Below are 15,843 nucleotides of genomic sequence, written 5' to 3'. Positions count from 1 at the left end.
ATCTCAAAATTCCTTCTTCCATTCCTAAGTTTCAAAATGAGACATTCAAAGTTGACATGAAGCTATGATCTAATATCAACAAAATTCCTGCCTTTATCTATGCCTACCATCTAAAACAGTGCAAACAAACAGAAACTCAAGAGCAAAAGAAAGGGGTCCGTTACCCCCGAATCGTTCACCTAAAGAGCTTATCGTCGACGTTGACGTTGATTGCGTATGATGTTCCGCTCGTCCCATATTGGACAGGTGCATGTAGGCTTCTTACCTTTCCAGGGGGCTCCGCATGTATAGCAAAACTCATATCCACATCTGCACACACAATCCATTTATATTTACAAAGTAGGGAAAGAAAACTCCAATGTATAGCAAAACTTTCACAAAGAAACTTGTAGCAACGTCACATGTCGATCGTCTCGTCTTTGCTTTCATGGAACTTGACCTCAATTATCCAGTAAAGTAGAATACTCGTCAAAGTACCAACTCGAAGGGGTGTTTTTCAGAATTCGTTTTATAATTACTCTTAAGAAAATGTATCAATTTCAGATGCTGTTACCCTCACTCCATCTTCCAAGCAAGTAGACATTAGTGAATTGCATTAATGCTCATAGGGTGCTAAGGAAACATTGAATTTTGAACTGTCATATTCATCAAGGGAGATAAAGAGCAAGCGAGATAGATAAAGGTAAATAATGTACCTGCAGGTGATGTGGTAGCAGCCCTCGGCCAATTCGACCATCGTGTTACACGCCACACATTGGCGCCAAAGTTTCTTCGAAGCAAGAGACTTCAGCATTTCCTCATCAGGACGAAGAACGGGATTTAACTTTCTGAAGTCGTAGCAAGTCATATTATAATGCCAAGGGGCCTTGCAATTAATACAGAAAAACAGATTGCATTTCATGCACTTCCTTGCCCCAGTTCGTTCTGCATCGAAATATGAAGCCTCGCTATATTTTAAAAGCTCGCTTTTGGACATTAATGCCGAGCACCTGGAATAGGGGCAGTAAACTTTCTCCAGAACGGGCATAGACGCTTCCTTAATCCTTTGGCTGATAATATCAATCACCCTACTATCCAAGAACTTTCCACAGCTTTCGATATTAATTTCCGACGTACAACCCAGATGAGGACAGTTTGCCTGCATCCCATTCCCATTGAGCAACCTTATTTCTAAATCCTGCTTCATACAAGAAAAGCAGTATCTGTGCAAACAACCATCAACTGAGAACATCTGATCCACACAAATATCTTCAAAGCAAATGGTACAAGTTTCCTTCAAGCACTTTCCATTTTCAGATTCTGCAGGCCAGGTGATCTGAGAAACTATTGCCTCTCTTGCAAGTCTAAAAGCAAACTTGATATCATTACGTGTCACGAGGGATGGGTTACAATAGGTAAATTTTCCCTGAAGAAGAGACACCTCATTAACCACTGTTGCCATGGAGCTCGAGCCTGGAGCCACGCTACGTATAATCTGTAACCACAGAATACGAACTATGATGTCAAATCACAACACTTTCTTACATGAATTCTTCATATCGGATACGGAAAATGAGAAAGGTCACCAGTATTACTGATGTGAATCAAGATAAATCATTCAAAGGAAAAGGCCATAGGGAATTTTTTTTCTTTCACTTGTCAACAAGGATGAGTGAAAAGCTGGCTATTCAAATCATGATAAATAGCATATTAACATTAAGCTAGAAACATAAAACTTAAAACTAGTCTCGGTCATTATTATTCAGCCAACCACTAAGAACAATGGAGATGATGATGCAACAGAGAAAAAGTTCATACCAACCTTGATATTATTAGCATTATTTTTTGGTAAGAAACCAATACCACCAGGAAAATCCAAAAAAGAAAGTCAAATAAAGTCAAATACAAATTGAGATGAAAAATCATAGAACAAAATGATCTAGCTAGCTAGAATGACCATCGCACCACCTTGTTAGTCTGTAAGGTAAATTTCAACCTCGCAGATTGTATCGTTAATATGGCTTCCAAAGAAAGCTCTTTATTTAAGCACTCAATCCAATTACTCCCCCTACTTTGCTTGTTTGTTTTCAATATCTGTGAGTGTCCTGTTTGCACCTACCTCAATTATTCTCACAGTTAACCCTACGATTATTGGTAATCAAGTTATCCGATAATCAAGTTAACACGTAGGATGATATCGAATCTTAGTACAAGGTCAAAATATCTTAGGATCATCACTAGACACTTCTTTAAGCTCCAAAGACTCTTGGATTGGGAGGACGACTTGTCGAGAAATCTCAAGAAACATGTGAGATGTAAGATGCACACAAGTAATGATTGGTGATCAAGTTATCCTATAATCAATCACATTCTGATTGTTATTTGATTAATCTTCTCAAAGAGTATTCTTGTTTACAATAAAACATCTTATCATGGGATTATAAATCAAGTAAAGTCTCATGCTCATACACTTAGCATTCTAAAGGTAATCAGTAGTTTCCAACAGAGAATTATATTAAAAGACAAAATTCAATGAACTCTAAACACAGAATAGTATAAACATAATGAAAAGTGTAGGAACTTACATACTGGTAGAGCATGTAATCTGCACAGAAAAAAGTGACCTTTTTCAAACCTAAAACAAGAGCAATATTAAGCCCTTCAACCAGCGCTTCAAGCTCAGCGCATTCGCAGCTGGTCTCCTTACCATCCACCACAGATTCCAGAGGCCTCGTCTTCTCAAACAACAGATTATCCTTAGGGTCACAAACTGCAACCCCAATACCGGCAACCCTAACCGTCATATCTCTAATTCTCTCTTCACTGATCAGCCCCTTCGAATACACCCTAAAACATTCAGAATCCAACAAACCCCTCGTCGAAGCAACAGACGAAGAAGAAGAAGAAGACGACGACGACGACGAATAACTCTCACCATACGGCTTCTCATAATTATCCCCATACTTACTCCACTCATCATCGGGAACATTCAGAATGTAATTCGCAAAGTTCTGATCGTGAATCCGACGGTCAATCTCCTCCTTCATCTTCCTCATCTCCGCCTGACACTGCTCCCGGTCCTTGTGCTCCATGGCGATCCTTGCAATGTCCTCAAGCAAAAGCGTGGTCGCGAAGTCCAACGCGCCAGTTTCTTCAGACTCCAAGACAGGGACGACCCTGTTAACGGATGCAGGTCGTTTGGACGAGGATTTCGAGCCAAGAGAGGCGTCCATTGCCTCCTGCATTTGAAGTTGGTAGGCCAAATCGAGGTCGGAGATGAGGGTTTTGGCGGCAAGGATTTCGGAACGTTGCTCGGTGATCAAGTCTTGAAGGTAATCGTCGTCTACAGTATCCGCCATCGTTGTTGCTTCTGTGGATCAGAGAGAGAAGAAGGAGTTGGGCAATCGGAAATGTATTGGGAGAATTGATGTGTTACGGAAGCAAAGGCCGACGCGAAATGATCGTCGAAATTCCGCAGAAGCGCGACACTATTCCCCACCGCGCTAGGTTCGCGAGAATCGAAGCAACCTTCGTTCTTCCTTTCCTCAAAAAAAATTAATTTTTTTTTTTTTTTGAAGTTTCAATAATATTTTTACTTAAAATTGTTTTAAATATACTTTTAAATTTTAAAATTTTAATAGTATTTCAACAATATCTTTTAAATTTTAAGAATCTATTAATATCTTCAATTTTTTTAAAAAAATTTTAAAAATATATTCCCTTCTACTTTTATAAAAAAAAATGTTAAAATAAATCCGTATATTAATATATGAGGTTATATTCAAACTTTTTAATGTTACTTTTCAAAATTTACGAAAAATTTTTAAACTTAGTATTAATAGTAAATTTTTTAAAAAAAATTTAAAGTGTTTTTGAATTTTTTTTTTTTTTAAGAAAATTTAGAGGTATTAATGAGAGTTAAAAGGTAGTTTTGAAACAGAAGGGTATTTTTTAGAAAATTTATTAACGATTTACATTAAAAAAAAAAACTATCAGTATTTAAAATAAAAATTAAGTTTAAAGATATTTTTAGATTTTTTTTTAAAGTTTAAATTTGATACTGAAACATTTAAAATTTTAAGAGTATTTTCGAGATAAAATTCAAAGTATTTCATATGATATGGAAACCTTTTTGAATTTTTCAAAAATAAACTCAAGCTTCCACGAAAATAATTTCATAAACAAATTTAAAAAATTCTTATCATTAATATATGGACGGAAACTAATCTCCATACCATTTCTAATTTATAAAAAAATCTAAAATTTTGAGAATATTTTCAAATATCTATTTATTTATTTTCAAATATTTGATTAAGATTCTCTAACTCAATTTTAATATATATTTTGAAAAGTTACCTTTCAAAATACTTTTAAAAAAAAATGAATGATTAGGCAATAAATAATAAAAAAATAATTATGAAATTAAATAAAAATTAAAATATTTATTCATTGAAGAGAAAACTTGAGATATTCGAATCATCATCATTTATTTACGTATTTATCAAAATAACGATGAAATTATGTAATTAGATCATATAATAAAACATACGTCCAAGAGAAAAACTCGAACCTTTGAATCGAGCATACGTTCGAGAGAAATAATTAAAAATAAATAAATTATTACTTGAAACTGCTCCATGTTAATTACATATGATTCAGGATTATATAAATTTTTTATACAATAATAATATTAAATTACAGATAAAACACCAGATTATTATTAACAATTAAATAATTAATCGCCGGGTTTTATGACATAAATTCTAACATTTTTTCATCTCAAAACTTATTCAATGATCATTGTCACGGGTGACTCTTGCACTGTTTTATGTTACATGGCGTCTGCTAGAATCAAGTTACTCATTAAGTATAGCCCTTTGTTTGAGTTTGATCCCAATGTAGTGTCCATCATGACACTTAACACAAGCGTCACGGGAGAAAAAATGACAAAGATTATCGAATTGTATGCCTAAAGAACATGATTGAGAATAAAAAACGTCACCAAATCAAGTAAAAACTGTTGTTGTCAAAGATCACAACAAAGAGAAGATCGTTGTCCAAAAAAGATCAATTACGACACCCCACTTCAATGAACTTCCTATTTGTCCGACAACATCAGGACACGATAACAAAACCTATTAGAAAATAATTTTCCGATGGTTCTAAAAGTTCACTTTTGTATTCTAAACTATATAAAAAGAGTATTGATAGGTTGCAAACGTCAACTTGATAACAACCATAAAAATCCCGATAGCTTGATGAGAAAGGAAACTCAAAGCATATATTGCTCATTTCATTGAAACACGCGAAAATGTTGGTACATGAAGAATCTTGATTGCAAAAACCGTCTCACTGAACTAACAACATTCGAGATTTCTGTACATCCTTCAAGATATAAAGCCTTGTACCTTTGAAGAGCTAGCAACTCACGCTCATATAGATAAGAATTGCTAGTCAAAGAGATTACGACCCTTGAATCTCTAAAATAAACAAAGAACGAAACAACGTTGAGACGACCATAGAAAATTATAGTTGTCAATATAGCCCAAGTCGAGAAGAATCATCGAGAAGACTATGTTTTAGGATAATATAACCCAAATGATACAGATCGGGTTTGGCTGACCTAATTCTTGGAATCATCAAATTTTCCTAAAGCGTTTAATTATTACTTTTTTTAATTTATTCTCTCCAAACACATGCAACCCTAAAAAGGTTGAGATCTTCTTGGAATTATGGGTTAAATATATTTTTTTGAAATAAAAAGTCTTGATTATCATCAAAATTATGTATTTAATTTCAAAATTTGAAATTATTAGTTTGTTTGAATTTAGCACTTAAATACCTTTAAACTTCTTTTAACTAATCAAAAATTGGTTTTAATTTTGTAATGCTTTTTTTTTTTACCTATTTTGACCCATATTTTGATAAAATAAAAAAAAATTAATTACTTCTTCCAATTAAAATATGGAGAATATTTTTATTGTCTATTTGAATATAACTCCCCGAATAAAATACTTGTTACCAGGTTCAAGATGTTCGACCATTCGTTCTCCGATCAATCATTAAAATATTATTATTATTTGAACTTTCGAAAAATTAATAGTGTTATTAATTTTGAACGTGTTTTTTTATTAATTTAGTATTTTATTAATTAGGGTAATTTAAAAAAGAAAACGCGTTTAAAAGGGAGATTAATCATGATTGTGTGGATTAGTGTGGAGCACGTGACGTGTCTCCTCAAATGGTCCTTAATGAACTCAAGTTCAATTTCCTTTAAATATTAAATAAATAAGATTTTCAATTTAAAAAAAAGCGAGCATTACTTTTTATAGGAGAAGAAGAGTGACGTAATAATTAGAAACAAAAAAAAACAAAACCCTATTTTTGGCTCAACAACACTATTTTCTCTTCTTAAATTACTTGATGAACTTAAACATAGGATTACAGTCCAATTCTGTCTCATCTATACTTATTATTATGAAAATTAGGAATAGGATTACAGTTTAATTCTGTCTCATCTATACTTATTATTATGAAAATTAGGAATAAGATTACAGTCTAATTCTGTCTCATCTATATTTATTATTATGAAAATTAGGGATATTAACGTTTTAACCGATATTAGTGATATATGATAACTTTTTTTTTTTATGAGATTTTAGTTATTAATTTTTTTATATTTGTGAATAAGAGGTTATTTTAATCACCGACCCAACTAATTTGAAATTTTGAATGGGTCTAAAAAGTTTTTCAACTGAGACTCAATAATAATAATAATAATTAATAAATACCATTTTCATCATCTCTATTATTATTTCTTCAATAAAATTTAAAACATTATTGCTCAGACATATTTATTTAAAATGTTAGATATTTGAATTTTTAATAGACATTGAAAAAAAAGAAAAATTAAACTCAACCATGAGAATTATACTTTACAAAGACCCTACTAAATGAAATAATATTTAAAAATGTCAAATGAAACATAATGTTTATTATAATTTTTAAATTTTAAATTTCAATATTATAGCATAATCTTTTTTAACGTACATGTTCCCGCGCACATATTAATGAAATAAGGAGTAGAATAAGGATGGGATGAGAAAGTATATAAGAAAAAAATTATCTCTAGCTAATTCTTTGTAAAAATACTCGAGCAAGATAAAAAATTCATTCACAAACAAGATTATAAAAAGAGGGAAAAAAGGAATAGTAAACTTGAACATAATTCAAACGGTTTCAAATACTATATCATCGATCAAAATGTTAGATGTGTAAATTCACACAACCCACGAGTTGTTGAGCCCGAGATCATAGCAAGAGGACATTTGTGGTCATTTTCAAAGGAGGGAAGCAACACAATTGACACCACTTGAAGTAAAGGAACTTTGACAAAGATATCTAAGGATATATATATACACACACACTAAGACTTAATACTTTTGCACTAATCTAGTGTAGTAAACATCATCCTTTTTCTTCTTCACTCCACTTTTCTTGGTTATGAGGGAGCAAATGAGGAACCCATCTAACCTAACAACTGCCTAATATTACCCAATATTCAACTACTCAACTTTCATATATTCTACTCCATCTTTGACTTCCCACAACCTTTTCAGGTCTAATCATGTCCAAAGAGGCTCCCAAATACTGCTATCTTCAAACAAATTTGTGTAGCTCTGAGGAGTGGCAGTGTTGAGATTGTTGTCGAGTGCGAGGTGGTCCGGGGGCGACACCGGTGGTGGTGTTTGAGCTAGTTCCTTGCAAATTAGAGCCACCAAATTTGTTTGGTGGCTGTGGATGTTGACAAGCTCAGCCTGTGTTTTGGCTAGCTCTGCTTGCAGTTCGTTTATTTGTTTTTGGAGCTGGGAAATGGCCCCTGCACATCCATATACTGGATCTCTGATTCTTGCGCTTGCTTCGTATACCAAGCTACTCACTGCATCAATTCTCTGTGATTCAGGAAGATCCTGAAGAATTCAATAAGGTGATTGATATCAGGAAGTGTTTGGTTTGTGGTGATTTGAATTGTGGAAGAACAGATTGTTATATGATTGGCTGTTCTTTGAGGACAAAAATCAAACAGAAGAGCTGCTTTGTTTGATTGTTTGATTATAATTGCTCCACATGGCCATTGAGCCAACACAAACAAACAAATAGATTTGGATTGCGTAATTTTTCAGATTTACAAGCAAAATATGAACATCGTTACAGATTTGGATTGCGTAATTTTTCAGATTTACGGGCAAAATAGGGACATCGTTGTATATGTGAGCCCTAACTATGTTCATTGCCTGTACACCAAGTCACCTACGGCACTAAGCCGCCTCCAAAAACACACAGTTCTACTCGATTACGATTCGCTCGATTATATAGAAAGGAAAGGAAAGATCAATTTCACTACTAATTCCATTTTGTTCTTTTGCTCGGAACGCATACGCATTGACCAAACTATTCCTGTCAACAGTATTTTTTTCCTTCCCTAAAATCGTTCGGTAATTCAACGATTTCGTAACGATTCCAAGAACAAATTTCAATTTCCACATCGAAATTCACAATTTCAACAACTAAGAACAGAGTGATAACACGAAAACTCGAGAAAAAGTAGGAAATTAGGGGCTGATGAGGTACCTGAAGCAATTTGATGATGTTGCTAGCGCCGAAGATACGGTGAGCAATGGTAAACTTGAGAGGATCAGAGGGAGGGAAATAGGGCGCCAATACGCATTTCTCTGTGCATCTCCGCCTCAGAGTCTTGCACGCAGCACACGGACTGACCACCAAGCCGGCCTGAACACTCGGAGGCGGCGGTAATGGGGACGACGACGGCGACTGAGAACGGAAGATGGTTGAAGTTGGGCTGGATTTTGCGTCCATTTTAGACTCAGTAGAGAGAGAAAGAAGACAGAGATATGGGATTGGTTGTGAAGCAAAATTCTATAAATAGAGGCGAAGTGAAGGAGAGGGGATGACGTCATAGGTTTAAATAATAAACTTAATTTTTTTTTAAAACTTTTATACAATTTCGCTTAAAAAAAACTGTTGCTATATAAATAATAATATTTATAAAAAAAAAAAATTCTATTTTAGAACCAGATGTTTTAAAAAAAAACCTATTATAAAAAGGTATATATATATATTATATATATAATTAACCGGAGACTCGATGACTTTATTTAATAATTTTTTTTATTGTAACAATTTTGTAACGAGAATTATATTATCCATTCCCCGTTCAAATTCGCCTCACTCTCTATATATATATATATATATATATATTAAAGTGGGAAAGATTAGACCGTTATATTAAAATTTGAAATTTTAGAAATGACGTTAAATACTATATATATTTTTTTGTTACGAAATAAAGTTGAATTTGGTATAGATGTTTTATTTTATTTAATAAAAATTATGTTTAAAAATAAAAATTTATATATATATATATATATATATATATAATAGAGAAATTTGAAAATCCAATTAACCATAGTAACTAGGTTAAAATTCTTGTTCAGTAGAAACCGCTGACAGTAGGTTTTGGGTTGGTTTTGATCCTCGAATGGTATGATTCTTATATTTGTTAAAATAAGACTCACTAATTTGTGAGGTAAATCTCATACATACTAATGATAGAACGCTCTGATACCACTTTGTGAAAATACTATTCGCGTATTTGCGAAGGAGATGTCGAGAGACGGGAGACAAGAAGACAAAGAACACTTATTTTATATAAAAAAAAAAAACTTTTCTATTGATCTGTATTTCTTTTCTCTCTTCCCTCACTTTGCTATAAAAGATTAGGTATTTATAAGCTTTCTAACACTAGGACGAGAGAGACACCATAAGCTTAACATTATTCCTACAAAAACTCTTTCTTTCACCTGACTTTTCAAATTAATCTCTCCTAACAAATTAAGTAAAATTAACTTTAATCGATTATTTCAACAAAACTCCCCCGTAAACTTAAATGCTCCTACCACCGATCATTCTTGTATTTGTCAAAAAGTACTTTCGGTAGCGGTTTTGTAAAGATGTCCGTAACTTGATCCTGACTTGCCACATGCAGCAATTCCACGCTTTCTTCCTTCACATAATCTCGAATAAAGTGAAATCAAACGTCAATGTGTTTGCTTCTTTCATGTTCACTGGGTTCTTTGCCAACTCATTTGTTGATTTGTTGTCAACTTGAATCACGGTTGCACCTTGTTGCTTTAGCTTCATCTTGCTCAATAAATTTCTGAGCCATATCGCGTGACACACACACTAAGATGCTGCCACATACTCAGCTTCACATGTTGAGAGTGTCACGATCAGTTGTTTCTTTGAAAGCCAAGTAAATGCTGTGTTGCCCATGAAGAATACATAACCCGATGTACTTTTCCGATCGTCTATGTCTTCGCACCAATCACTGTCAGAGTAACCAGCCAACTTGTAATCTTTTGTTTTCGAGTAGAATAACCCAAGTGACACTATTCCTTGGATGTACTGTACGACTCACTTCAACGCATTCTAATGTGAATAAATCGGCTCCTCCATGAACCGGCTGATAATGCCGACACTTAATGAAAATCTGGCTTTGTGCATGTAAGATAGCGAAGGCTTCCTACCAGGCTCCGGTATCTATTTTCATCTACTCGTTCTCCTTCATCGTACTTTGAGAGTTTTGCACCTGGTTCCATTGGTGTTGATATCGGGTTGCAATTTTCCATCTTGTACTTCTTTAAAATCTCATTTGCATATTTCTCCTGTGATATAAAAATACATGTCTCTCCTTGTTTAACCTCCAAACCAAGGAAAAACTTCAACAAGCCCAAGTCGGTCATCTCAAATTCTCGTGTCATTGAGCTTTTAAACTCTTCTATCATTTCATCATTGTTGCCTGAAAAGATGAAGTCATCGACATAAAGAGCAACAAGTATCACATTACCTCCACTTTTCTTTGTGTAAAGTGCATGCTCGTGGAGACATTGCTTGTACCCGTTCTCTTTGAAGTATATATTGATACAAGTATTTCATGCTCGTGGTGCTTGCTTCAACCCGTAAAGCGTCTTCTTTAATTTTAGTACCTTCTTCTCTTCTCCAATTTTCATGTACTCGGGTGGTTGTTCGATGTAGACTTCTTCTTCAAGCACACCATTCAAGAATGCCGACTTGACATCCATTTGAAAAATCGGGCATTTGAATTGAGCTGCTTGGGAAATGAGCAATTAGATTGTCTCAATTCTAGCGACGGGAGCAAACACTTCGTCATAGTCGATTCCTGCCTTTTGCTTGTATCCCTTCGCAAACAAATCGCGCCTTGTACCGCTCTATCTTGCCTTGGGATTCATCTTTTTCTTGAATACCCACTTCACACCTATGGGCTGACTTCCTTCTGGTAATTCTGTCAACTCCCATGTATTGTTGTGATGAATTGCTTTAATCTCCTCATCCATGGCAGTTTGCCACTTCTTGTCTCGCACCGCCTCTTCAAAGTTGATATTTTTCAGCATCTGCCAGAAGACATACAAGGTGTACCTCATTTGTTGAGTCATATAAGTCTCGCAAACTTCGCATTTTGGGTTGTTGTGGTTCATCTACCTCATCGAAAATTTATGAGTCTGTTGGTGCAACGACCGATGATTCTCCAACTTCGATATTGACTTCCGTCGAATTGTTCCAGTCCCATTCGCTTGCTTCATTTACTTGCACATCGCGACTTACTATCACCATCTTGCTTATCGGGCCAAGTAGCTTGTATCCTTTTGTCTTTTCATCATATCCAATAAAAATATACATTTTTCTTTTGTCTTCGAGCTTCGTTCTTCGTTGATCCGGTACGTGAGCATAAGTCATACTACCGAACACTTTGAGATGGGAGATTATAGGCTTTTGTCCGCTCCAAGCCTCTTGTGGTGTTTGATAATCTAACTTCACATGTGGACATCGATTTTGTACGTAGATGGCGCATTGCACGACTTCTGCCCAAAATTCCTTGTCATCCTTTTGCTCTTGAGCATTGATCGAACCATATCGAGAATGGTCCAGTTCTTTCTCTCGGCCACACCAATTAATTGAGGGGTGTATAGTGCGGTTAGAAATCGCCCTATGCCTTGCTCCTTGCAATACTCCATGAAAGCCGTCGAAGTATACTTGCCATCTCTGTCGGATCGTACAGCTTTGATGTGTCTCCTAGTTGCCTTTGTTAGATAAGTCCCTACCTTTGAGTGGAAGTGATCCCTCATTTTTAGTTAACTATTTGTTAGGTAACTACTATTCGGTTAAACCCACGCAATTAAAGTAAGTGAGAAGTACACGTACAGTGGGAGCGCCTGAATTAAGTTGCCCACATCTTTCCCTTCTTAAGATGTAATTTGTTATTTAAATATCCTAATTAATGAGAAATGAAATCCATCGGGGTCTTCAGCGCATACTTTCTCTCTCTCGGTTATTTTTTCATTATTTTTTTTCTTCCAACAAATTTCCTTCGGCCATTTTTATTCCGTCGACGATTTCCTCACGATTGTCAGAAGTCATCAACCTTCTCTATCATTACCTTGAACTTTTTGAACACCTCGAATGCCTCGGATTTTTCTTTGAGAAAGTAAGCCCAAGTTTTTTGTGAGTAATCATCGATAAAGGAAATGAAATACCTCTTTCCGCTGAAAGACTCAGGGGTAATTGGTCCACATATATCTATATGAATCAACTCGAGAGGTTGTTTAGCCCAAAATTCACCAGTCTTTTGAATTGAGGTTATCGCATGCTTGCTGAGTACGCATTCTTCACAAAATTTTCCTTCAAAGTCCATGTTAGGTAGCCCATGCACCATATTCTTCTTCGCTAACTCTTTTAGGCCGCCATGATGTAGGTGACCAAAGCGGAGATGCCACAGTGATGCCTTGTCTTCTACATTGACTCGCAAACAATTTTCTCGTATGCTTCTTAAATTCAGTTTGTACATCCGATTTCTTCCCATATCGACTCGAGCAACCAAACGCCCTTGCTTATTCTTCAGGTATAGCAGGCGGTCCTTTAAGAATATCGAGTAACCTTTCTCTGTGAGTTGCCCCATATTTAGTATGTTGGTCTTGAGGTCTGGTACGTAATAAACATCTTGGATTGACCCCATTACACTATTCTTTTGCAAGAAATGTATCATACCTCGGCCTTTGACCTCCACCTTTGACGCATCTCCAAATGGCACATGACCATCTTCAATCTTTTGCATCTCTTTGAATAGGTACTTGTGACCGCACATATGGTTGCTTGCTCCTGAGTCGAGGTACCACAGAGTGTCGTTGTTGATGTTGTCTTCATATTGAGCCATCAAAAGAAGACCTTCATTTGTTACGTCTTCCAAGGCTAGGTTGGTTGCTCCTTCCACCCTTTTTCCGGCTCGACAATGTTTTGCAACATGCCCCACTTTGCTACAATTGTAACATTTGTCGGAGTTACAATCATTTGCATAGTGACCATATTTTTGACATTTATAGCACTGAACGTTGGAATAGGTTGATCGGCCGCCTTTTCCTCGACCGCGTCCTCTTCCACGCCAATTTGCTTGGCTCGACTGTCTCTTCTCTTTATAATGTCCTTCATTACTGCTGCCTTGACCACCTCGACCATTTTTGTGACTTCCACGACCTCTATCTTGAAAATTTTGAGAGTAGAGTACCTTTTCATCTTAGATTGATGCCTTGGTTTGAAGTGCTTGATCGGGTGTTTCCTCCTTCTTCTTACGTTGCTCGTGTGCCTCGAGAGAACCGGCGAGCTCATCGACCGTGAACGTCGCTAGGTCCTTTGACTCTTCTATCGCACATAAAACATTCTCGAAGTTGTTGGTTAATGACCTTAAGATCTTCTCCACAGCCTGNTTGAATGTTTAAAGTATTATTTTAAATTTTGAAAGTTTAGGATTATTTTTAAATAGAGTGCAAAGTTCGATGGTGTTTTTATTAAGAGCTCCAAGAATATAATATACGGACATGAGACACAATTTAGACACCACAGGAACAAGATTTCNCGGGTAACATTTCTCCGTTTCGATTTAGTTGGTTTACCACAAGAACCCTGATTTTATTAAAAAAAAAACTTTTTCTATTGCTCTGTATTTTTTTTCTCTTCTGCTCTCTTTTGCTCTGACTTTACAATAAAGGATTAGGTATTTATAACTTTTCTNTCATGACATTTAAAAAAAAAAAACCTAAGATAAAAATATATTTTATTTCTTCTTTCATTTATTTGTTCATTCTCATCCTTTTGTCTACGCGACCCATTAAATGACAAAATTAAAGTTGTAGTTAGCCAATCCTAATATTTGACCAACAAATTTTCAAACTATTTTGAATGGGGTAAACAAAGCATTAGAAGAACTTATTCTCATGTCCCTCTTCAACACGTGTTGGATATGCAGAGAATAATCTTCTTTTTTTTTTTTTTAATTTTGGAAAAGTCAAAGAAAATTAAAANCTAATATAGGTACGAGAGAGACACACATAAGCTTACCATTATTCTTAGAAACGCTCTTGGCCTCTTGATGAATTTTCAAATTAACCTCTCTTAACAAATTACCTAAAATTAACCTTTACCATTTTAAGCTTATTTCAACAATATTGGTAGGGGATTAATGGTATAATTCTTATATTCTCATGGGGATGAATGGTATATGTGATATCCCACCTTGGTTGGAGAAGAGGAGAACGAAACATCATTTATAAGGGTGTGAAAACTTTTCCCTAGTGGACGCGTTTTAAAGCCTTAAGGGGAAGTCCAAAAGGGAAAGCCGAATGAAAATACTAAATGTTGCTCCCTGTTTTGAATGTTGGTTATTTTACTACAATATTGGAAATACTAAAGTGCATTTGCAAGGTATCGAGCAGATAAGCATGTTGCTTTCCCTCAGTGTGAATTTTCTTGGAACATTATTGCAAATGCACGTGCATGGTTGGGATCCTGATTATAAAATAAAAAGGGAATTCACTTTGTTTTCATGCGTTCTTGCATGCTGGAGAGGAAAATGAAACACTTTTTATAAGCGTGTAGAAATCTTTCCCTAGCAGACGCGTTTTAAAGTCTTGAGGGGAAGCCCGAAAGAAAAAGCTCAAAGAGGTCAATATCTGCTAGCGGTAGGCTTGAGTTGTTACAAATGGTATCAGAGCCAGACACCGGGACGATGTGCCAGCGAGGAGGTTGTTCCCTGAAGGGGGTAAACACGAGGCGGTATGCCAGTAAGGACGTTGGGCCTCAAAGGGGGTGGATTTGGTGGGGTCCCACATCGATTGGAGAAAGGAATGAGTGTCAGCGAAGTGCCAGCGAGAACGCTGGGCCCTGAAGGGGTGGACTGTGATATCTCACATTGGTTAGGTTGGTTAGGGAGGAGAACAAAACACCCTTTATAAGGGCGTGGAAACCTTTTCCTAGCAGACACATTTCAATTGGAGAAAGGAATGAGTGTGGAAACCTTTCCCTAGTTCCATAGCAGACGCGTTTTATAAAGCTTTGAAAGGAAGCTCGAAAGGAAAAGTCCAAAAAAGATAATATTTGCGAACGGTAGACTTAAACGGTTATAGTTACAGTGTTGTTAAAAATGTAGAACATAATGGATGGAGTCATATTAAGTTTGCAATGAGTTCTTGGGATTTTTATGATGAACTTCATTACTACTAGCCATAGTTGGAAAGGATGGGCTAATCTCTATCTAGAAAGTAGGAGGTGAGGCTACACTACTTATTCATTAGATAATGGTGTCAAGGGTAAACTTTATGGAGCTTACAATATTAGATAACGTGGTACAACTATAAGATTATTATTATTATTTTTTTTAAATTTAAAGGTATTAATGAAACACCTCTAAGATAAAGGGTAGTTTTTAAATCCTTTTAA

General features: G+C 35.5%; 1 protein-coding gene across 1 annotated transcript; it reads right to left on the bottom strand.

The window, feature by feature from the left end:
- LOC111782521 lies at window positions 1-3,538 on the bottom strand. The gene is made up of 3 exons (XM_023663284.1): window positions 2,565-3,538; window positions 696-1,474; window positions 1-309 (listed from the first exon to the last, which is right to left on the bottom strand). Exons 1-3 carry the CDS (start codon window positions 3,336-3,338, stop codon window positions 189-191), a joined length of 1,674 nt encoding a protein of 557 aa, XP_023519052.1. The 5' UTR covers window positions 3,339-3,538; the 3' UTR covers window positions 1-188.
- Between the last annotated feature and the right edge of the window lie 12,305 nt (window positions 3,539-15,843).

Source organism: Cucurbita pepo, chromosome LG20, assembly GCF_002806865.2.
Source record: "Cucurbita pepo subsp. pepo cultivar mu-cu-16 chromosome LG20, ASM280686v2, whole genome shotgun sequence".
Taxonomy (NCBI): domain Eukaryota; kingdom Viridiplantae; phylum Streptophyta; class Magnoliopsida; order Cucurbitales; family Cucurbitaceae; genus Cucurbita; species Cucurbita pepo.
Note: the sequence above shows the minus strand (reverse complement) of the source record. Positions and strands in the feature narration are given on the sequence as shown.

Excerpts from the sequence above, each read along its gene's own strand:
- LOC111782521 (XM_023663284.1), bottom strand. The coding sequence starts at position 3,338 with ATGGCGGATACTGTAGACGACGATTACCTTCAAGACTTGATCACCGAG. Across the intron at positions 1,475-2,564 it reads ATTACATGCTCTACCAGTAT|ATTATACGTAGCGTGGCTCC; the intron begins GTAAGTTCCTAC and ends CTGTGGTTACAG. Across the intron at positions 310-695 it reads TGCTACCACATCACCTGCAG|ATGTGGATATGAGTTTTGCT; the intron begins GTACATTATTTA and ends TTGTGTGTGCAG.